Source organism: Alosa pseudoharengus, unplaced genomic scaffold, assembly GCF_046254945.1.
Source record: "Alosa pseudoharengus isolate Yale_2024_CS ecotype anadromous, Long Island Sound unplaced genomic scaffold, YU_APseudo_1.1 YU_APseudo_1.1_scf_22, whole genome shotgun sequence".
Taxonomy (NCBI): Eukaryota; Metazoa; Chordata; class Actinopteri; order Clupeiformes; family Clupeidae; genus Alosa; species Alosa pseudoharengus.
In genome coordinates this window covers 17,946,172-17,969,221 of record NW_027468680.1, presented here as the reverse complement: position 1 = coordinate 17,969,221, position 23,050 = coordinate 17,946,172, and the positions used below count along the sequence as shown (strand labels likewise).

The following is a 23,050-nucleotide window of genomic DNA, read 5'->3' as shown; positions in this document are numbered from 1 at the left end:
ATCAGAGGCTCTACCACCAACAAGTGATGCTGCTCAATGGCATATTAGAAGAGCACATTATCAAGCTCTAGTATGGAGGCAAGCACACATACCAAATCCAGCGTTACTAGAAGTAAAATGTTTTTTACTTGTCGGTTGTTGCTGACGGTAGATGCAGTTCTGCATTAGGCTTATTCCTGCTATCTAAGTTCATATGTACTGTAGGATATATTCTGAGTTGAAGGTTATCTGTGCAACTCGTATTGTGATGAAATGCATTAAACACCACGAGTGGCTCACTATGTTAGCAATAAAAGTATGGTTGTGTTTTGATTAGAATTGCCGAGTTTATTACATGTTAACTGTAATCATGTTCCCATTAAATACGTATTAAATATGTATTTATAGAACACTTTTATTTGGTTTTAGTGATTACTTTTGAAATCAACCCAATTTAGGGGAAAATAAGCACAAAAAAATTGTTATTTTATGTTAAAATGCTGATTATGCGGCTTAGAACTCTGCGGCTTGGTAAACAAAATATTCAGAATCAGCACCCTCAAATTAGGTAAGAAAGGTGGTTTACCAACTTTTCCTCAAATTTGCCGTCAGAAGTTCTCTTCTGTAAAGCTGCTCTCCCTCTACACTGGGCACATAATGCAATCAATTGTTCTTTAGTTCTTTGGCTAATTTGTGTGTGTGTGTGTGTGTGTGTGTGTCTGTGTGTCTGTGTCTGTGTGTGTCTGTGTGTGTGCGTATAATCGACTGGCTCTATCAGAGTGTAATATCTTGATGACCAAAGGTCTTTTTAAGAGAAGTCATAAATGTAAAGGTTTGTGGATTTTTAAAAGGTCACTCTTGGCCCTGTCAGGTCCTGGAGGCGGAGGTGCAGTCCCATGAGTCTGTGCACGCCGCCGTGGTGTTGCGTGGGAAGGAGCTCTGCAGCAGGAAGCCGCCCAGTGAGAAGGCCATCAGGAAGTGGCTGCTGACACTAGGACACCAGTGGGAACAGCTCAGGGAAGAAGTGACCAATCACAGAGAGCGTCTGCATGCTGCCAGTGTCATCAAACAGGTGTGTATACCAGTGCACACGCACAACACACAAACATACATGCATGTATAGTGCACACATTCTCTCTCTTTCTCTCGTTCTCTCTCTCTCTCATGTACACATACATGTGCACACAAGGCAATTATCAACCAACAGAAAAGTGTCAATGCAGTCCATTTTTGAGTGTTCGATAAAGGTTGTAAGGGTATGCACTTGTACTGTGTGTGTATTAATAAATGAACTCTTCAGTGCTACCAGTATCATTTCTAAACGGAAGCAACAAGGTCACGAAACTGACTTAAGAGCAGCTGCGTGTGTGTTATCAGAGATAGAGACCCGTGCATTCCTGCACTAACCCAATCTCCTCCTTGCCGCCACACCTCTTCCGTCTCGCAGTATTTCGCCGATGCGGCCGAGGCCAGCTCCTGGCTGGACGACCGCAGGCCCATCCTGGCCAGCGAGGATCATGGGAAGGATGAGTGGAGCAGCGACGCTCTACTGCAGCGCCACCAGCGCCTGGAGAAGGAGGTTGGCGCCTACACTTCAGAGGTCAAGCGCTTGGCCGAGCACGCCAGGAATGCTGCCCAGATGACCGCTCTAACTGTGAGTCTGTCAGACTGCTGTTATCCAGCAGTCATTCAATTAAAAACCTCAATAGTGGTTTGACTTGATAGTAACATGCATGATGGAGCACAGTATGCCATAAATGTGTATGCATATTAAGAGTGGTTTTGCATCTTTTGACTCTTAAATTCAAATTTCATGAACTTAAATTGAACAAACTACTGATTCAATGATGGTGAATTATACGTATAGTGGACTTAATCATAGATGCTTAATGATGTGTACCGGTAAATGTTTTCCATATAGAATGTTCTAGTCCCTGGCACTTTGAGATAGAGAGGTGTGTGTGTGTGTGTGTGTGTGTGTGTGTGTGTGTGTGTGTGTGTATACAGATGTATATAGATGTGTGTGCTTCCCTTTATGCAGGTGGAGCCTCAGAAGAGAAAGATGACTCAGTTCAGCGACTCCTCAAGTGAGGATGAGGAGAGGGGTGTAAAGGAGCGAGGGAGGGTGGCCACGCTGAAGAGACAGAGCTCGGCACCAAAGGCTCCTCCTGAGCCACAAGGAACCACAGCCAAGATGAGATACAAATACAGAGGTGAGTCCGGGCATCAACAAAACCCTTTAGGTCTACTAGCATATATCACACACATACACACACACACACACACATTGGTTTAAAGTTCCAGGTAGTCAGGCCACTAAGATCTGAAGATTCGATAATTGTATAAAAGCTTTGAAAATCCCTGACACACACAATTCCTTGCTTTCAGCCATCATCCTCTCCATCTACATGTCTCTCTGTTCCCTGCTCCCGCCTCTTCATTGGCCAGTTTACTGAGTTATTGCTTCACTGTAATGTTTTCAACTCTCATTGTCAGGACACATGGGGACCATGGAGCGTGGGGATATGATTACTATTCTAAACCGGGAGAGTAAGGATGGCTGGTTGGTGAGAGACACTAAAGGGAATGAGCAGCTGGTTCCTACTATGTACATAGCTGAAGTTCCCATGGTGAGGATCCGATCCCATCTATCCATCCAGTCAGAACTCTGTGGAAAAAGTGTTATTTTTTCTGTGGAATCTCAAAGAATGACATTCAAGCTACACTGCAATAGGAGGCCTTTACCAAGTGAGTGTTCATCTCTTACAGTCAGGAGCACCCCCCGTGCCTCAGACCTCCCCACCCACCAATGGGGTGTCTGCGAGCCCCCCGCGGAAGGTGAGTCGCCCCCGCCGCAGCCGCTCCATGCGCCGGGGCACCGCGGAGATCTCGGCCAAGTGGCTCCCCGACCCCCACTTCCAGCAGGACACGGTGGAGGAGACCCAGCGAGAGCTGGAGGAGGACTACCGCAGCCTCGTCCAGCTGGCCCAGGTGAGGCTTCCAGCATCAACCTCTGCCCACCGCGCTGTCCTCCATATGTGAATCAGAGTTTTGTCCATTATTAAAAATATAAAGAAAACCTGAAAACAAACCCAAAATAGAAGATATTGGGGGGGGGGGGACTATGAGAAAAAACAGAGCCACTCGCATCACAATGGTCTTTTTTTAAAGATTATATTATTTTTCTCATTTTTGTAGTTGAGAAAGCAGGCTCTGGATGAGGCCGCCCAGTTGCATCACTTCTACAACACGTGTGAGGAGTTTGAGTCGTGGATGGAGGACAAGGAGCACATCCTCAACACCTTCAGTGCCGACACAGACAATGTCGGGGCAGTGCAGGCCAAGTATGAGGTCAGACCCCAGAAGTCTCATCATGTTAACAAGCTCCTATTCAGTCCTAGCCTGAAGTTTAAGTTCAAGTACAAGTTTATTTATAAAGCATATAATCATACACAGTGATCATTCAATGTGCTTTAAGTTTATCCTAAAGACACTTAATCAAGCTTAAAGACTTAAAACAACAAGTAAATAGACAATATTAAATATGTTAATAGTAACATCATGACCTTACCCTGACATTAGTGTAATATCGTAACATAATGTTCTAGTGGATAACATTTTTATGGCATCACTCAGTTGAGGTCATGCATGTGGTCAGCCGTGACTGACAGATTGTTCTCTCTTGGTCTGCCTCTTCCTGCAGAACTTCCTGACAGAGCTGGCCAGTGGGAAGGGACAACTGGATGACATCACCAGACTGGGGGAGGGGCTTGTGAAAAGCCGCCACAGCAAAAAGCGAGAGATTCAGACCAAACAAGGGCAGGTGACCGGCAGGTCAGCCCAATACTGGACACTCACACAGTATACGTTTGATGAACCAGAAGGCATAAGATCAAATAAGATTGATGATAATACAGTTTTTCTCACTTTGGTGCATTTCTTTAATCATCATGAACGTTTGCACAACAGTAGTAAGAGCATTTCTCGAAAAAATGCAACACACAGTGGATTACTTACAAAAGTGTGTAACTTGCCCAAAAGGCTTACCATACCTTATGTCTCATAAGCAAATATTGAAAAAAATGAAAGGGAAAAATCCAAATAAAAAATGTCTGTGTCACTGTTATGAATAAAATAGTCATAATGTTTAGCCAGTTTGTTGCCATACCATTTCATTCATTATCATACAGGACTGTTTACAGTACAGCAGTCCTTTCCAAAAAGTGTAAAATAAATGGCAAAGTTATACTTGACAAAATACATATGACAGCTGGTTCAACATTTTTGCATACAATGAGTTAAGCAATGAACCTAAATGTTTTTGGGGAGGTACTATTCAACAGAGAACCTGTAAGATGTGTTTAGATGATGAAAAAAAAAACAGCAGACAAGATTTGATGATGTGCACAAGTCACTAGATGATGTGGAGGTTGAACTTGTTGTTTTGAGAATTTTAATGCTGATCTGAATTATGCACCAAAGTGCCTGAGAAAAACTGTAAATGACGTACTTACCCATGGACTTCATTGGCCATTTTCCCTGGGCATGGATTAAGCCTAATCCTAGACTAAAAGCTCTTGCACTGAAGTCTCCTTTTGGACTAGGCTTAATCCATGGCTGGGAAACTGACCTAATGTTCACACAGTGTGTCAAACATTAGTGTCTCTAATTGGCCAGTGCATCCTTGTATTTCGCACATGTACGGCAGCATGAGCATGTTCCTCCATTGACAGATGGGCGCGTCTGCAGAAGTTGAAGGACGAGAAGGCCCATGAGCTGCTGAGCTCGGCCGACGTGCGCTCATTCCTCCAGAGCTGCGAGGAGGCCAAGGCGCAGCTGCAGGAGAAGCTGGTCCAGCTGGACAACCCCGACGTGGGCAGCTCCCCCACAGCGCTACACGCTGAGGAGCGCAAACAGCTGCAGGCCCTGAGGGATATCGACGCCCTGGAGAGGAAGATCGAGTACCTGAAGAGCGTGGCTAAAATGTTCGTCCAAAGCTAGCATTCCATAAAACTCTGCTATGATGTGTCTTATTTGCAAGGGACTTAACTGAATGATTATTGTGCCACTTGTGTCTTCATTTGTTTTGTGATGCCATTCAAGTATTAGAGGGGACAGCTGTGGCATCTGCTCCTTACAATTTAAGGAGCAGATGCCACAATTTAGTTTCCTTATTTCTCTTGAAATCAAAAAAAAGTTTATCTATCTATCTATCTATCTATCTATCTATCTATCTATCTATCTAGATAGATAGATAGACATTTTATTGATTTCAAGAGAAATGTAGGAACCCAAAGGAAAGGGTCTCAGTCTTGTCGTGTGTTTGCTGGTGTCCCACCTTCTATGTCCTCCTCCTCGTCTCCCAGGAAGCAAGACTGCAGCCCGGCGGAGAGCGCCGCCATCCTGGAGGAGGTGCGCGGCCTGGAGGCTCTCCTGCGCAACGTGCGGGCCCAGGCGGTGGAGCGCCAGAGGAGGCTGGAGGAGGCGCGGAGGCTGCAGCTCTTCCAGGGCAGCTCACGGGACCTCCTGCTGTGGGCAGAGGCGGTGCGCGAGCAGATGTCCGAGGAGGAGCAGGGCTTGGACGTGACCTCCGCTCAGGCCCTGCTGGACAGGCACCAGGAGCTGCAGCAGGAGATCCAGCGGCAGAGGGACAAGTGAGGCGGACACACACACACACACACACACACACACACACACACACACACACACACAGACAGTCAGACATACATTCAAACTCAAACGAATAAATTCATCAAATGACAATGAATACTTTCACTTGAGAATGACATGAACAATCTCCCTCCTGTCAGGCTGAAAGAGTTGGAGAAGCTGGGCAACACTCTGGAAACCGCGGAGGTGCGGCGCACATTGGCCCAGCTCGAGGAGGAGTGGACCGGGCTGGACCGCCTGTGGTCGGGCCGCAAGCGCCGGCTGGAGCAGGGCCTGGAGCTCCAGAAGCTCAACCTGGAGGCTGACCGCATCGAGGCCACGCTCTCAGCTCACGAGGCCCGTCTCAGGGTCACCGACCTGGGGGTGAGTGCCGAAGACACCTAGGCGCTCTGTGGGAATGTAGTTAATTTAGTTCTTGTTCCTCTTATGTGAAGAGGAACTGAATGTGCTGCAGGTGTTAAGCCTTTGTGTACAGAATATTTTCTTTGGTATCACAAGTATATGGAAATAATATTATGAAGTTGCTCATGAGATAATTGAGATGATTAGTGAGATAATTAGATGTTTGTCTCTCTCACTCTCGCTCTCTGTCTCTCTTTCTGTGTGTGTGTTTGTGTGTGTGTGTAAAGGACTCTGTAGATAATGTACACAGCTTGTTGGGCAGGCAGGATGAGCTGGATGCTCTGCTTAATGCTCTTCAGCTGCAGATCAACAACTTCCAGGAGAAGAGTCGAGAGCTGGTGAAAAAGCGCCATTTTGCTGCCGAACAGTAAGGCCAGCCATTTCCTGTCTAGTAAACACTGTCTTTTGTGGCAGGTCCAAGTGGTTTGGAAGTATTGGTGTTGTGTGTCTCCCTAAGTGACTCTTTTTTTTAAGGCCTTGATTGTCATGCATTCATATTTGCATTGTAATCTCCTCATAGTAATCTATACACATCCACATACCATGGAACCGCAGAACAGACCTCATGAATGAATTGAAACTGGACTGTAGTGCATCTCTGAATGGTTTGCCTGGGCATCCCCCTTTGTACAAATATTGCTTCCTCTTTTTTCTCAATTACCACAAAATTATCCCCTTTGTTGTCCAGTATCATTTCTGCTTGTAACACAGATGCGTTTTTCACTTCCTTGTCATTCTTGACAACACATGGTACCCTGTCACCATTAATGACGTCTCTTCGGTCTAGAGTTCCAGTGGGCCTAAATGTAGGAAGACTGACTTACATGGAACTAATGGAAATGGCTACACCACACATGATAGCGGCGCGTACATTCAAAAGAATTAGACCATTCGTCTAAAACTATTTTTACGCTCCGCAAACGGAGTGTTTCAATTGTGGACCAGGTGTAGCCCAGCTATATGGGGTATTTTAATATTTTTTAGTGTTTCTTTGTATTTTGGTTTAATGTTTTTTTTAACGGTTAAGTTTTTCATTTTAATCTTCTAGGATCCAGGCAAGATCAGAGAGTATCCAGGAGAGGAACCTGAGAGTTAGAGACAGCTGTAAGGAGAGGAGGGGTCAGCTTCTCGCCTCCAAAAAACATCAGGTAGCTGCTGCAAGCATGCGAAAAGGTTTCACATCTAACATCTGGGGGGGGGGGGTGGTGTTGCCGGGATTAAACTGTATGATAAAACCTATAGGGCCAAATACTGAACATGCAGCACTCTAACTAAACACCCATAGATAAGATACATTTCTCTGTTTTTTAAGCCATTTTGTAAGTACTTAAATTAGTAAACCATGTGCATTTTGTGAGAAGTTTATGTAAGAGCACAATAAGCATCCCTTTTTTTGCAATGCTAGGAGTTCCATAGAGACGTGGAGGAAATGCTCCTGTGGATGGACGAGAAGTTTGAGATTGCAGACGACGAGTCCTACCGGGACCCCACCAATGTGCTCCGCAAGCTCAAGAAACACGAGGCAGCTGAGAAGGAGATGCAGGCCAACCAAGTGCGCTTGGACCGGCTGCTTGAGGTGAGTGTGTGTGTGTGTGTGTGTGTGTGTGTGTGTGTGTGTGTGTGTCTCTCTGTGTATGTGTCTGTGTGTCTGTGTCTGTTTGTGTACTCTTGACAACAATGGTCCTAGCATTGCTAAATATATGGATACATTTTCAGACAGGTGTGAATGGTGATACGTATATGATTATTATTTCTCTATTTTGGTTCGCTGCTTTGTGTTTAGGCTTTCTCTATAAGACTTGAGTCTGAGTTGTTCTCAGACAGTAAACAATGTACCATGGTGTACACAACAGCCCATGGCCTACTGTAAGGTTCCTGAGACCGATCTGAATAGGAGTGCTAATAACCAACCAAGTGTGGTGCTTGTGTGGTTCAGCTAGGGGAGGGAGTACAGGTGGACAATCCCTCCAGGAGAAAGGAGGTGCAGAAGACGTGCCAGCAGGTGCGCCGTCGCTGGGATGAGCTTCAGACGAAGATGGCCGACAGAGGAGATAAACTCAGACAGGCCGGTCAGCAGGAGCAGCTCATGGAACTTCTACAGGTGAGCACGTTAGTACACAGGACAGCACATAGGTAAGTCGTTGATCATTGCCGGGTAGATAAGTCGTTGGTCATTGCCGGGTTACAAAACCTTACAAAATGCCTGGTTTGTTCTTCATCTCACACAATCTGTAATTGAACCATTCATAATAATGTCAAAGTTTGGTCATCTTACACAGTTTGAAATGGACCCATGCGTAATTTGTCTGTGTTTCTGTTAAGTATCACGATCGATTTGAGTTCATTTTTATCCCAGGATGCCAAGCTGAAGATCGAGACCATCCAGCGGATGCTGCAGTTTGCGGTGAAGGGTGAGGACCTGCACTCCAGCCGCAAGCTCCTCAAGGAGCACCAGCAGCTGGAGCAGGAGGCCCAGGAGCTCGCCGACAAGATCAACTCCATCGTGTCCCGCGCCAAACACCTGGCCACCAACCACTTTGACTCCAAGACCCTCCTGCAAGAGACAGATACCTACCTGAAGCTGTGAGACACTTTATTATATTCTTATTCTGTAAAAATACAGAGCTGTATGGTAGCTGATTAAGTGCTTTGTACCCTTCTTTGGTTTTTTCAGAGATGCATTTATAGAAACAGCTGAAATGTGTGACATTTTTCAGTTGTAAAATGTTCAGTTGAGCCTTTGAGGCTTAGTACTGAAGCCACAGATGTACGTGTATCTAGAGTAAAAAAAGCAGAAAAAATAACTGGATGTCTATCGTTATTGGTCAATGATTTATCTGGCTAATCAATTAGAATGCAGTTGGGATCTGAGACTATGGGACAACAAGGAAGTAAACACCTGCAATGACTTCATTTTGATAATAATGAGATAAAGATAGTTTAAGATAAAGATAAAGACATAAAGATAAGTAAAGGTAACTGCTATTGACCTTACACCTGAAAGGAAAGTGATCGGTCAGTTGAAGTGGAAGCATTAACTTCATTCTAACACTGCCCTCTGGGGTCAGGTTTAAGTCCCTGCAGAAGCCCTTGGACGAGCGCAGGAGTCAGCTGGAGGCTGCGGTGGAGCTGTTTGGCTTCTACCATGATGTGGACCTGGAGCTGACGTGGATCTCCGAGCACCAGCCCCTTGCCGAGACCAGCAGCTACAGCAAGTCCCTGGCTGGAGCCATCAGTCTGCAGAAGAAACACAAGGTAACATAACATACTGATGCAGAGAGACGACAAAGAGCATTTATAGTATTTTGGAAAAAAACTCAGATTCCCTGCCTGTTTCCTTTTGGGGCAGCATGGTATGAATAACAAATCCTGGTTCATCCATAACGTACTGACTAGTATGTTTTATACAGTCCTTCAACTCACTGATTGCTCAGTGGCACACATTACATGCAGGATGATTCACAACTGTACCCTTCCCTCACTCCTCTCCTTTCTTGTCTCATCGCTTCTCTCTTCCTCTTTTCATTTTCTTCCTTTTTTCTATCTCTCTCTCTGTCTCCTCTATGTCTGTTGCCCTCCTCTCCTCTCCTCTCTTCTCTTCTCCTCTCCTCTCCTCTCCGTCCTTCTCCCCCTAGGAGCTACAGGCGGTGGTGACCGCTCACCGGCAGCACCTCCAGCGCATGCAGGAGCGGGGCAAGGCCCTGAGGAACACCCACACCTGGGCCGGCAAAGAGCTGCAGCAGAGGTGTGGCCAGCTGGCCGAGGAGTGGGAGGAGCTGGAGGAGTCCTGTGACCGCAGGGCCGTCCACCTCAACAAGGCCCTGGCCCGTGAGCAGGTCAGTACTGCATAGGGGGGGGGGTGGGGGGGGGGTGGACCAGCAGCATGGTACAGGGTGCACCCTTCACCTGTACCACAGAGTGTACTCTTCCATGCAGTGCTTGAAGATGTCCCATTTAGGGTGCTGCAGTACATTTATTTCCCATACAGACAAGACATACTGTCATGCAGAAAATACATTTTTCAGGAAGATGGCCTAATGTCCTGTTGTTGCCCAGTATGTGACATGGCCATTTAAAAGGAGCTGTTTTACTTACATTTACATTTATGTGGTCAGTCAGTTAGTGAAAATAGCACTTCATGCTGTCTAAAAAACGTTAATGTTTCTTTTATTCCTCTTTAGATCTTGCTGGACTGTACAGAACTGGAGACGCGAGTGTCCGAGTGCTTGGCCCTGGTCAGTACAGATTATGGCAAATCTGAACCTGCGACGCAGAGCCTGATCAAACAGCACCAGGTACAGCCACAGTAGGATCAGATCACCAGGGCATTCATACTTATGAGCAGATTGTGGGGTATGGTTTTGAACCAGTAGTGGCACTGAATCATCTGCAACTCCACGTACCTGTTACTAGAACAGTCTGAACAGGGTTTCTATGTCCTGTGTGTGTGTGTGTGTGTGTGTGTGTGTGTGTGTGTGTGTGTGTGTGTGCGCGCGTGTGTAGGGCGTAGAAGGGAAGATAGAGGTTCTGGTGGCGGAGGTGGAAGATCTAAAGAGCAGTGTGGACCGTGCAGTGAAGACAATGGGCCTCGATGAACTGAACCGCCCCTACAGCCGCATCCGAAGCCACATGACTGAACTGGAGCACCTTGCCTCTCTTCGGTATCATGCTGTTAATATCTCAGTGAGATGAGATAAAACCTCATTTCAAGGAAAAGGAGATTATGTGATGACATGTAAAAAATAATTTGCTATAGTTTTATGCAGAATTTTGCAACATGCAAATCATTTTATGTGAAAATGATATGTTATGTTATGATGTATAAGTATTTAAGATATTACATGCAATATTAAATTATTCTGTGTTAGGCAGTAGTGTGTTACTGTATATTGCGTAATGCTCTGCACATTATCACCACGTTCACTTTGTGTTGTTGTACTTGTGCTGATGGCCTGTGTGAATGCTGATGGGGATTGTCCATGTGTTTTGATCAGGGCTCAGAAGCTCCAGGAGGCCCTTCATCTGCACGAGTTCAAGCGCGAGGCCTCAGACCTGGAGGACTGGATCTTCCAGCAGAGACAGATCGCCTCATCTGAGGACTACGGCACTGACTACAATAACGTACTGGTGAGTTGGAACAGTGCCTCAGAACAGTTGGAACTGGAACAGTGCCTCAGAATCTCAAACTTTAGTACTGTATTGCGAAGACCAGGGGCCTCATGTACAAAGACTTGCGTCGATTTCATACTAAAACATTGCGTACGCGCAAACCTGAAAAGTAGCGTACGCACAAAAAAATCCTGATGTATGAAACTGTGCGTACGCAGCATTCCACGCAGCTTTTCTTTGTACATCCCAATTAACGTGAAATTAAGCGTACATGCACGAGCATTACACTCCACCCTCTCTCCTCCCTTAATCACACTCATTTTAATATGCTAACTAGAATGTCATTCGAGAGCGCAGACCTCTGCGAAGACAAAATGGCCTATCCCGCAATAACAATGAAAACTCATCTGTGGATCCATTCATACTCAAACCTGTTGCAATTTGCAAAGTTTAATAATTGAAATCATCAAATGAATAAAAAAGTTTATTTCCAGCGAATGCGAGGTATTGCTTATCTGACGAAATGGCAAGAATCTTATGTCTTTATTATCTGTAATTAATTAATAACAAAACAAAAACAGTAGTGGCAGAGCGTGGCAGTGGCTAGGCTGAGACCGTGGCAGAATTATTGGTCAGTCTGCAAGTAGGTCACAGGGTTCGCATAACTGGGTTGACTGCATTTTGACCATGACAACATAACTGCATTTATTAAAAAATCATTAAATAAATCGTGTCCAAGTACCACGCATCGTGCACCCGAATGGAATAAACTCAGTTGATCCAGGCCACCTCGCCACAACATTACGATTTCTGGATCATATCCCTATATTTGCCCACAAGTGTGACAATAATGCGAATGCTTACTCAAGGAAAGTCAAAGTAGCCATGCAGTCAATCAGGGAAATATCTTATATTCGCACTTATTAGTCAGCCTATCTATTCACATGCATGATCCTGTCCCATATGTATTTCTTTTTAAATGAAAACTATCGGAGATATGAAGGGAAAACACTCGGCAAAGGGTTAAGGCATGGGCAAATGCGTGAAGCCGACCCCATTTATCACAGGTTTTGTGGAAAGCTCTTCAGAATCTGAAATGTTTGATAAGCCAGTCATCAACAATCGCGTAACCAAATATCGGGGTAGGCTATGTTTCACATTCCCTTTTAATTCTTATCCTCTAATAAGTCTCAGTTGTCATCATAGATAGGTTGTTCATAGTAGAATTTGCGCATGTTGCATGTCCAAATTTAGAAACCTATTTTCGAAGTGTTATCATTTTTAATAACCCACGTTTCACAATATATTGTGCAAATAAAGGCTCGCGATCAACTAATGTTGCTGCATTGCCTCTAAGTGTCGCCAACTGACGATACACATTGGAAATGTGCGTACGCCAGACATGAAGTTTGCGTGGAGGACCGCACATTCTCACGTTCAAGTCAGTCTTCGTACATCCGGACGTGAGCGTGAGAAGTGGCGTACGCAGCATTTTTGTACGTACGCAAGCTTTGTACATGAGGCCCCAGGTCCTTCATTATGATCCGTTTTTCACAGTATGCAGTAGTCAACTAATGTACAATTTATTTTCATTTGAACCTTTGCTTAAACAGAATGTTTCAGTGGACCTATTGCAATTTTGTGTGTGTGTGTGTGTGTGTGTGTGTGTGTGTGTGTGTGTGTGTGTGTGCGTGCATCTCTATATTGGTAGCAACTCCGTGGGAAGTTTGAGGTGTTCCGTCAGCAGCTGGAGGTGGGAATGGAGAGACTGCACAGCTGCGGGAAGTTAGCAGACTCGCTCATCAAAAACAACCACCCAGAGAACCGCCTCATACGCAACACACACAACAAGCTCAGGTACAGCCCGGCACCCCCCCCCCCCCCCCCCCCACACACACACACACACACACAAACACATACACACACACAAAACGAGCTCAGTTATAACCCCCCACATACACACACACACACACACACACACACAGCTCCCATGTACACAGACACACCATATCACAATGAAAAAATATCAACAGGTCCACTAAAGCTCATTCTGTTTAAGCAGCCTCCCACATACACAAACATGTGCATACACACACAGTCTGATTTGATGAAAATTATTTGACGTTGCGAGGTCCCACTGACCTGTGGCTTGGCCTGTGTGTTGTAGGGAACAGTGGGACGACCTGCACACTCTGGCTCAGGAGAGACAGGACAAGCTCCTGCAGTCAGAGAAATGCCACGGATGCTACAAAGAGCTGATGGATGCGCTTGCACAAATAGAGGTAAGGCATATAGAACACACTCCCTCTCTGGCCTATAGGACACTTACTGGATCTGCTCCTTGCAATTTAAATTCCATGATCCAGCCCTACGTCCTTTCTCGCCCACTGCGGTCCTCTGATGAGCATCTGCAATGTTGCACAAAAGCCAGGTTCACATTGTACGCTAGGTTGCTCTTGGTTGCGGTAATGTCCCAAAGATTTTTGTTGTGGTTGCTGCCGGGCTCAGCGCAAAATACCTATTATATGAATTACAGCGTGCCACGTTCAAAGTTCAGTGCCACGGTCACAGTCTTTTCCTCTGTGATTCCTCGTTGATGGAATGATTTACCTAATGGTCTTCATTCTAGTGATAGATTTGGGATCATCATATAAAAAGTATTTGTTTATTTTGTTTCTATGTACAGTGCTGTGAAAAAGTATTTGCCCCCTTCCTGATTTGTTCTATTTGTACATATGTCACACTTCAGATCATCCCATTTTAATATAAGACAAAGACAATGCGAGTAAACATAAAATGCAGCTTTTAAATGATCATCTCATTTATTGAAGGTAATGAGTTATTAAAAATCTGTATCACTCATGTGCAAAAGTAATTGCCCCCTAAACCTAATAACTGGTTGAGCCACCCTTGTCGACAACAACAGCAATCAAACGTTTCAAAAAAGTCTCGTTCTTATTGTGGAATTATGACTTTTGATTTTTGTGACCTCCTCGATGAGTTGTCGATGCGCTCTTGGAGGAATTGTGGTAGGCCGGCCACTAGGAAGGTTCACCACTGTTTCACTGTTTTCTCCGTTTGTAGATAATGGCTCTCACCATGGTTCATTGGAGTCCCAGAGCCTTAGAAATGGCTTTGTAACCCTTTCCAGACTGATAGATGTTAATGACTTTTAGTCTACTCTATTCTTGAATTTCTTTAGATCACTGCATCATATGCTGCATTTTGAGATATTTTAGGCAATTTCACATTGCCAGACAGGTTCTATTTAGGTGATGTTTAGATTCAACAGGGTTGGCAGCAATCATACCTGGGTGTGTCTAGTGCAGTTGAACCCAATTGTCAATTCAGTTAATTGAGTAACTAAGGGGGCAATTACTTTTTCACATAAGGCCAGGTAGGGTTCAATAGCTTTTTTCCTTCAATAAGTGAAATAATTTAAAAATTATTTACTCAGGTTATCTTTGTCTAATATTAAAATTTGTTTGATTATCTAAAACATTTTAGTGTGAAAAAATATGCAAAAATAGAAGTACTCAGGAAAGGGGCAAATACTTTTTCACAGCACTGTAATTATTGTTTCTCACAGAGTCGTGATTTGTGTAAGTTCAAGGTTAGTTATAATTCAGTTAAATTCTATTTAGTTTATTAATATTGGTATTTTTTTTATGCAGATTTGATTTTCTTAATGTTAATGTAATGTTGATTAATGTCATTGTAAGTTGTTTTTCACAAAAGTATCTGCTAAATACCATAAATAAAACACAGTTGCTAGATTGTTACCCTAATACAATTAATGTAATGGTGATTAATTTATTCAAAAAACAACAGCATAACTAACAAAGGGGGGGGGGGGGGGGGGTCCTAAACACTGTCTAAGAGCATTTAAGGAAGACAACAAATGCAGCTGAAATAAGCAAACAGTAAAGCAAATATTCAATCAAACACTGATTAAAGCACTTCCACATTTTCTTGGGAATAATGGAGTTGAAATCATCTGGAATCTAATTATAATATTACATGTATACTGCTTTTGAATGGGTGGTACTTTGTGTGTCATGTTTGAGGATTACTGAGGACAGTTTCTTTCAGTAGAATTTGATCAGGGTCTGTGAGGATCATGCCCAGTCTTCTAATAATTAATTAGCAGCTGACATTTAGAGGTGGTTAACCACAGGTGTGACCACCATTCACCTCATTTCACCCGGCGGCCAGACTAAAGGGTACAATTGCCATTATACCAAAGTCCAACAGATGGTGGTGGTAATGCACTCAGTTTGCCACACACACACACACACACACACACACACACACACACACACACACACACACACAGACAGACAGAAGAAGAACAGGCCAGGCTTTACCACCACCATCTGCTGGTCTGAGGTGTAATGGCAAGTGTACCCTTTAGCCTCGTTCTGGCCGCCGGCTGAAAAAGCCGAATTGGTGTCAAAAGATTTGAATGCTTCATCTAGGTCTATTATGTTTATATCGGGAAAATACATTTTAAGAAAAAAGGATGCAAGTGTTAAGAGTTGTTAAAAAGTTGTTTATTTAAAAAAAGTTTAAGTTAATTCTCTAAAATCTGGTCTAAAAAGGATCTAAAATGTGCAGACAATCTATACACCATGCACCTGCAGCAAAAGTGCCCTCTGTGAATAACCTACAACATGGAAAAATGTTTAGGGGTGATTTGTTTTAGTGTGCATACAATCCCTGTCCACATGCATGTCGATATAAAATTTGTTGAGTTGATGGGTTCCTGCAGGTGACAAAGGGAAGTCCTGCAGATGGAAGACAATTTCAGAAAAGAGATAATAATTTTGTAACATCCTGACAGCAATCGTCTACTACAGGCACTTTTGACCAGTACAATTAATCATAAAAATTAAATTCAATAAATGTAATGGTTTAATAATTGGGTACAAACACCAAACTAACTGCACAAGCATTTCTACAAGTAGTGAGAATGTGTTGTCAGTGGGGCTTGGGGCCCAATAGGACTTACACATTTTCCAAGGAAGGGTTGATGGGAGACGTAGTGCAGGACCTGCCCTAGTAGGTGTTAGCTTGGGCCTGAAGAAGAGTGTAAAGATTGAGAATTAAATCAGTAATTAAAATGACCTGAAATTTAATGCAAAATGCCATAAATGTAAGTTAAGGAAATGACTTACCCTGCATACCCATTCTGAGGAGCCAAGTTGTGAGTGGACACACCCCAGATGAATGTGTCAGTAGTGTTGTCTGACTCTAAAATTAGATGATGAAATAGATAGGATTTGATGGTTGCAATGTCAATTTATATAGCACATTTAAATAAAAACAGTTGCCCAAAGTGCTGTAAAACAATAAAAAACTTAAAGCTTACAGAGTTAAAATCTATAGAGTAGAAATGGGCTTTTGAGAAGAAGGGGCCAGTGTAATGTGGTTACAATTGCAATAAGGCCTACAATACAGTTGCATTACATTGTCATCCTCTGATTCTTTAAAGCCCACCTGTCTCCCAGTCGTCCTCACTTTGGGGTGCAGAAAATGTGTTGACAGGGACTTGAAATTTCGGTAGAACCTTCACTTCGATTAATGAGAAAGAAGAAGATTTAAAATCCCAACTCAAGCAATAATCAGGGTTGGGTCAGAGATTACTTTGAAATGTAATCCATTACTTACTACAAAACATGTAACATAATCTGATTAAAAATAGGATTACTTTTACACAACTTGCACACGACATACACACTTATTTTCCACAGTTTTTATGGAAATTGTGGAAATATTGCCAAGTACTGAACGCATTTTCCCGACTGGAACGGGTCTATCAGTCGACATTGACGGCTCTTCCATTTTAAGTTTTGATATGAACCTTTTTCTTGTCAAGAAACTACACTGGCAATTGGATGATAGTGACATCTAGCGGACAAACGAATGGGCTGCTTGTCAAATTAAAGCATTAATTAGGCGATCATACATTGCATTGTTTGCGTGATAAAATGTCGGGCCTCATCAAGTAATCCCCAACAATGTAACTATAATCTGATTACACATTTTTGTATTGTAATCTGGGCTGATTATAGTTAGGCATAGGCTTATTTTTGTAATCTGATTAGGTAATCCAGATGTAATCCATTACCCAACAACAAATGAAAAGTATCTTCTATTATTACTGGCATCACACAAAACAATGGTAACATCATCTAAAGCAGCCTATACTCACACTCTTCCGGCACTCTTTGTCGGTTTATACATTTTTTTACGTGCTGGTCCATCTCATATCTCAGCATTCGATGTTGTGCATTATAGGGGCAAGTCATCATCTCTGCAGCCAACTCCGGGTTATTCTAATATAAACACAATGATTCAACGATACACAATTTTAACAATAACAACGGATCTCACCAGTCTCACCGTTTCGAGTTATAAAATAGCTAAATAGCAAAACTTTGGACCAAACCTTTTCACATTTCTGGATGTGGTATGCAAACCGACAGGTGCGAATTATGTGGTTCGTATCGAAGGGGCATTGCACAGGTTTGTCTTGGTCTGCGTCGTCTAGAACTTTAAGAAATTAAAAAAATGCAGTGCCTACGTCACACATTGAACAAATATTTTTGTGTTGGCCTACGGCTCTAGAAATAAAGAAATATTCAACATGAAATGACTACCGCCATCATCCTCCCAGTGCGGGTTTGCCTCTCTGAAGGTGATCCTTTTGTATGGTCCGCAGCTTGTCCCAAATCGCACAGTCGTCATTGTCCGTGCTGGTTGGAACTGATGGCGTTGCCAAGAGTTATCTTAATCGGTAGGCTTTATGCAATGCAAAATTAAGCGGAATAAATAGCTGGAGGGGTGTTGCGTTGAGGTGTGGCAAAGGCGGAGTCGACACTTGTTAAATAGACTAGGCCTAATCGGAATCTTCAGAGTTTGACTGAAAACATGCTCTGAATGCGGATGCTTTGTGACTAAACAAACAAAAGAACGCCGACAAATGTGTTTGAGACAAAAGAGAGAAAAATGACACATTCGACAAGAGAAGACTATCCGTAGGCTCATGTAGATTGGAATATCATCCAGCATTATTTCAATTTGGAATATATAACATAGAGTTCAAACAAGTATGAGAAACGGGTTGCTAACACGTGCATCATAAAGATGTTAAAAGGCAAATTACTTCATGAATGTAGCCTGTTATTATAGGCCATTATCTAACATTCACAACACGTGCCCTATAAAACCATGGTGTGAACTACGTTAATGTAGTCTGTCTAACCCTTGCCAAAAGAAACTAAATAAGAACTCCTAATGCACACTTAGCAGAAAAAAATACAACAGGCTTTGGAACTAGAATTGATTAGATTGACCCTACAATTTTCTAGATATTTATTCAATCATGTGATATCTTGTCAATATTCGAATGGATGTATATTCTTCTATTGCAAAATCATGCCGGTTTATGCTTTACAACATTAGGAAGATCAGACCTTATCTGACACAAGATTCCACACAACTTCTTGTTCAGACCATGGTCATCTCTAAGCTGGACTATTGTAATTCACTATTAGCTGGCTTACCCGCTTGTGTAACAAGATCATTACAGCTGATTCAAAATGCTGGAGCACGCCTGGTCTTCAATCAGCCAAAGAGGACACATGTAACTCCTCTCCTAGTTACTCTCCATTGGCTCCCTATAGTAGCCAGAATTAAATTTAAATCTCTCACTTTGGCCTATAGGACACTAACTAGATCTGCTCCTAGTTATTTTAATTCAATAATCAAGCCTTACATGCCCAACCGCCCACTGCGGTCTTCTGGTGAGCGTATGTTGTGTCGACCAGTCATAAAAACTGGGTCTAATTCCAGACTCTTTTCTTCAGTGGTTCCATGTTGGTGGAATGAACTGCCCAGTGCTCTCCGTTCCTGTGGTAGTTTTGGGTCGTTTAAGAGGGGTCTAAAGACATTCCTATTCAACATATACTTAGTTGTTTAAGCGCTTATGTGTTATGGTTTATATAATGTTGTTTTTATTTTAATTGGGCTGTTAATTAATTTGACATTATTGTTTATTATTGATATTCTCCTTAATGTAGTCTTAGCATGTTATTGTTTTTATATTATTGATTGAATTGACATTATTGTTTTATTATTGCCTTTCCCCTTTTTTACATTGCTTTTTTTATTAGGCTATTGATTGAATTGATATTATTGTGTACTACAACTATTCTCCTTACTATATTTGACCTAGATTTTAATCTGTTCCCTGTTCATTTTTAAATATTATTATGTTGTTTTGTATTTATATGTCGCTTTGGACAAAGGCGTCTGCTAAATCCATAACCATAACCATAACCATAACCATAACCATGTATGTTAATTTATGACCAGAGATCCCCTGTTTTAACTCACAAAGGGTTGCAAATTAGCATTCTTTGATAAACTGCTCAATTATCACCTGGCCAAGAGGTGAGGAAAATCATATTTCATGTAAAACGCCATGTGCGCTGCCAGACCAGCCTTTGCAAAATCACTTGCCAGTGGTTTTAAGTATGGATCTTCAAGGGGATAAAATGTTGATTTGTTTTTCCTCCAAAGTCTTCATCATCTGAGAAGAACTTGCTCAGTAAATTCAAGCTGCTGAACATACTCTTTGTGCAAATATTTTAGTTATGTCAGTTGTTACATCATTTTATTTTCTCTTTGGTCAATAGGTAACATCTAATGTTGTATTTTCAAACATTCATTTTGAAAATAAAAAGTATTCCAGTTTGACATCAATATGCTATTAAAGAAAGACCAAAGAAGTAACAGATTAACAAACATTTCCAGATAGAAAAACTAAAGGCCGTCACCTCTGAACTGGCAAAACAAGAAATCAGAAATCATTAAAGCAACAAGACAAAGGCAAAGACAGGCCACACCAAATAGTGATTGATATGCATCTATGTTATCTCCAATTGTAATACCTCTGTAACTTTTGACCAAGGAGGGTTCTATATTGCCTTGTTGTTTCCCCACATAATTTTAACCACAAAGAAAGTGGTTAACTGGTGATTGTCTTCCTCCCCAGTCCCCACATACACAAACCCAGCCTTGTCTTTACTTTCAGGGGCGCTTGAAGAGCATACCTGAAGACATCGCAAAGGACCTGCAGGGAGTTCTCGCTCAGCTACGCAAACATGAGGCACTGGTTCATGAGCTCTCTCTGAATGAGGAGCAGGTATGTATATGTGTGTGTGTGTGTGTGTGTGTATTTGCTTCTTTCAATGTGTACTGAAGATAGTACACTGGTGTGAGCAATGGCTCACATCTGTTTTCATAACAAAACTCAGTACAGGTGATTGAACATGTGACGTTTACGGATGAATGTATCTGTTTTTTTTTCTCGGAATAAGAATAAGCCCTATCCACTCTGTCTAAATCAAAAATGTTTGAATAGCTGCATTTGGCTTACGAGCATCTTCTTGCGTTGCTGTCAGCTCCAGGAGCTGCTGGATATGGTGGACAATGTGCTGGGAGAGTGCTCAGTGGAGCTCAGAGCCAAGCTGCAGGAGAAGCAGCAGGAGTTGGTGGTGCGCTGGGAGAAGCTGCGCCTCCTCGTCGAGAAGAGGCTGGAGAAGCTCAACCATGCTCGCCAAAGATACCAGTTCCTCAACACCGTAAGTGCAATAAACACACCGATAAGCATGAAAACACACACACTTACACAAAGATGTATGCACACAGATGTGATTACATATGACTATATACATACATTGAACGCACTATTGAACCATATGGTCCTTTCAGGTGTGCCTATGACATACAGTACATTTCTGTGTGTGTTGCAGGCTCAGGACTACACCCTGTGGAGTGCCCAGGTGCTAGGAGGTATGCGGGCGGAGGAGTCCATCCGGGATGTGGCCACGTGCAAGCTGCAGTTGGATCAGCACCAGCAGCTCTGGGCAGAGATAGTGGCACGGGAGCAGAGCTACACCCGCGCACTCGCCATGGGGGAGGAACTACTGAAGCTGGACCCCTCCCATGCCAAAGAGGTGGGCAGTGCATTACCACAAGGGACCCTTATTTGAATGATGGGCAGAAGTGCAACATCTTACTAAAGCTGTTTTACTATTAATTACTACATTTCTAATCGTGCTGTATTAAGAAGTATCTGCCTGTGTTGCTTGTGCACCATGTAAGGAAGTAGTACATTTGCTATGCCCTCTATGTTGTCCATATTAGATATATTGTGTGTATTCATCAGTATGTGTGTTCATGAATGAGTGTTAACTTCCATTTCATTTTTGTGTGTGTGTGTGTGTGTGTGTGTGTGTGTGTGTGTGTGTGTAGGTGCGTGAGAAGCTGAGCTCCCTGAAGCAGGACAGAGAGGAGCTTCATGGCCACTGGAAGGAGAAGAAGCGTTGGCTGGAGCTCACACATCAGGAGCAGGTCTTCTACAGAGACTCCGAGCACCTGGACACCATCTCCAACTCACAAGAGGTCAGACACACTCAGATACAACACACACAAACACACACACACACACACACACACACACACACACACACACACACACACACACACACATACAACACACACAAACACACACACACACACACACACACACACACACACACACACACACACACACACACACATACACATACGCAAAGACAATTTTGACGTTAAACCTTTGTTTATCCATTTTGCAGATTCTGCTGAAGAACAGTGATTTGGGCAGTACAGTGGATGAGACAGAAAGACTCATCAAACGTCATGACGCCTTCCAGAAACTTCTCACCACTCAGGAGGAAAAGGTTAGCAGTCTGCTGAGATATGAGTTATTGTGCAATGGTAGTCTGTGTGGCTTACAGTGTTTCAGACAGAGTCTCTGTTCCACATGTCTGGATAGTCTGTCTTCTGTCCATCAAATCCACTTGATCTAACCAGTCTCACCCATGGCTGACATCAAACATCAATGCCATAATGCAAACAATGCCATAATGCAATGATGAAGAATGTCCCTTTTCTCTGCAGATGATTGCACTGCAAGAACTGGCTAGCCGTTTGCAGAAGGAGGACCTCAAGCGTGAGAGCGGCAAACGTATCCGCAACAAACTCAACGCCCTCGAGGAGAGGAGGCGACGCATCCAGGAGCTGTCCGTCAAGCGCGGGGAGGACTTGGACATGTCCCGGCTGCTCTGCATCTTTAGTCGGGATGCTGCTGAGGTCCTGCAGATCATCATTCATTTCCACCCCTACACAAACACTGACCGCTCCATATCTTTTCACATGGACCGTACTCCTCTCTGCCACTGTAAAAGCTAATAAATAACTTGGGTTCTGACAGCTTTAGTTGATGCATGAGGTGCGATGCTGGTTGCCCAACATTGCACTTTGCCTGTTATTTAAATAAGAGCCCATAGTCTAAAAGAGGAAATAGGAGACATGATAGTAGGAGACATGCACAGTCAAACCATTCAAAATCCCTCTGGCTAAAGCTGGTTTGTTTCTGAAGCCTGCTGTGTTCTCCCCTGCAGGCAGAGGAGTGGGTGTCGGAGCGCATGCAGAAGATGCAGGAGGACACAAAGATGGATCTGAGCAACCTGCAGACCAAGATGAAGCTCCTGCAGAAGCACCAGGTGTTTGAGGCCGAGATCCTTGCCCATAGCAAGATCATCGAGTCTGTACAGAAGGTGAGACACCCGGGCGCAGGGGACTAGTAATGGCCATCCAGCCTTTTTCTTCCGGGGTGTTTTGCCTTAATTTAGATAGAACAGTGAAGATCGATGGAAGGTTAGTGAGAGAGAGAAAGATATGGTGGGTGGGATCAGGAAATGCCCCAAGATCGGCACCCTGTATCTGTACTATAGTTTGATGGTTAACTGTACTAAACTCTTTTTCACGTTTCACCTTT

The 23,050-nt window shown here is 43.3% G+C and overlaps 1 protein-coding gene across 1 annotated transcript in view; it reads left to right on the top strand.

Moving 5' to 3' along the window:
- Positions 1–23,050, top strand: part of sptbn5 (spectrin, beta, non-erythrocytic 5) — a 58,370-nt gene that overhangs the window by 11,184 nt on the left and 24,136 nt on the right. The window contains exons 10-38 of the mRNA XM_076300145.1: positions 851–1,051; positions 1,427–1,633; positions 2,021–2,192; positions 2,476–2,609; positions 2,749–2,970; positions 3,178–3,330; positions 3,683–3,813; positions 4,713–4,964; positions 5,346–5,633; positions 5,790–6,012; positions 6,279–6,418; positions 7,100–7,199; positions 7,457–7,627; positions 7,988–8,152; positions 8,408–8,634; positions 9,120–9,306; positions 9,687–9,887; positions 10,233–10,346; positions 10,555–10,712; positions 11,046–11,178; positions 12,872–13,017; positions 13,328–13,442; positions 20,261–20,371; positions 20,631–20,810; positions 20,982–21,185; positions 21,484–21,633; positions 21,846–21,950; positions 22,171–22,362; positions 22,674–22,829. Of these exons, the coding sequence (XP_076156260.1) occupies positions 851–1,051; positions 1,427–1,633; positions 2,021–2,192; positions 2,476–2,609; positions 2,749–2,970; positions 3,178–3,330; positions 3,683–3,813; positions 4,713–4,964; positions 5,346–5,633; positions 5,790–6,012; positions 6,279–6,418; positions 7,100–7,199; positions 7,457–7,627; positions 7,988–8,152; positions 8,408–8,634; positions 9,120–9,306; positions 9,687–9,887; positions 10,233–10,346; positions 10,555–10,712; positions 11,046–11,178; positions 12,872–13,017; positions 13,328–13,442; positions 20,261–20,371; positions 20,631–20,810; positions 20,982–21,185; positions 21,484–21,633; positions 21,846–21,950; positions 22,171–22,362; positions 22,674–22,829 (4,938 nt within the window). The remainder of the gene's footprint in view (positions 1–850; positions 1,052–1,426; positions 1,634–2,020; positions 2,193–2,475; positions 2,610–2,748; positions 2,971–3,177; positions 3,331–3,682; positions 3,814–4,712; positions 4,965–5,345; positions 5,634–5,789; positions 6,013–6,278; positions 6,419–7,099; positions 7,200–7,456; positions 7,628–7,987; positions 8,153–8,407; positions 8,635–9,119; positions 9,307–9,686; positions 9,888–10,232; positions 10,347–10,554; positions 10,713–11,045; positions 11,179–12,871; positions 13,018–13,327; positions 13,443–20,260; positions 20,372–20,630; positions 20,811–20,981; positions 21,186–21,483; positions 21,634–21,845; positions 21,951–22,170; positions 22,363–22,673; positions 22,830–23,050) is intronic.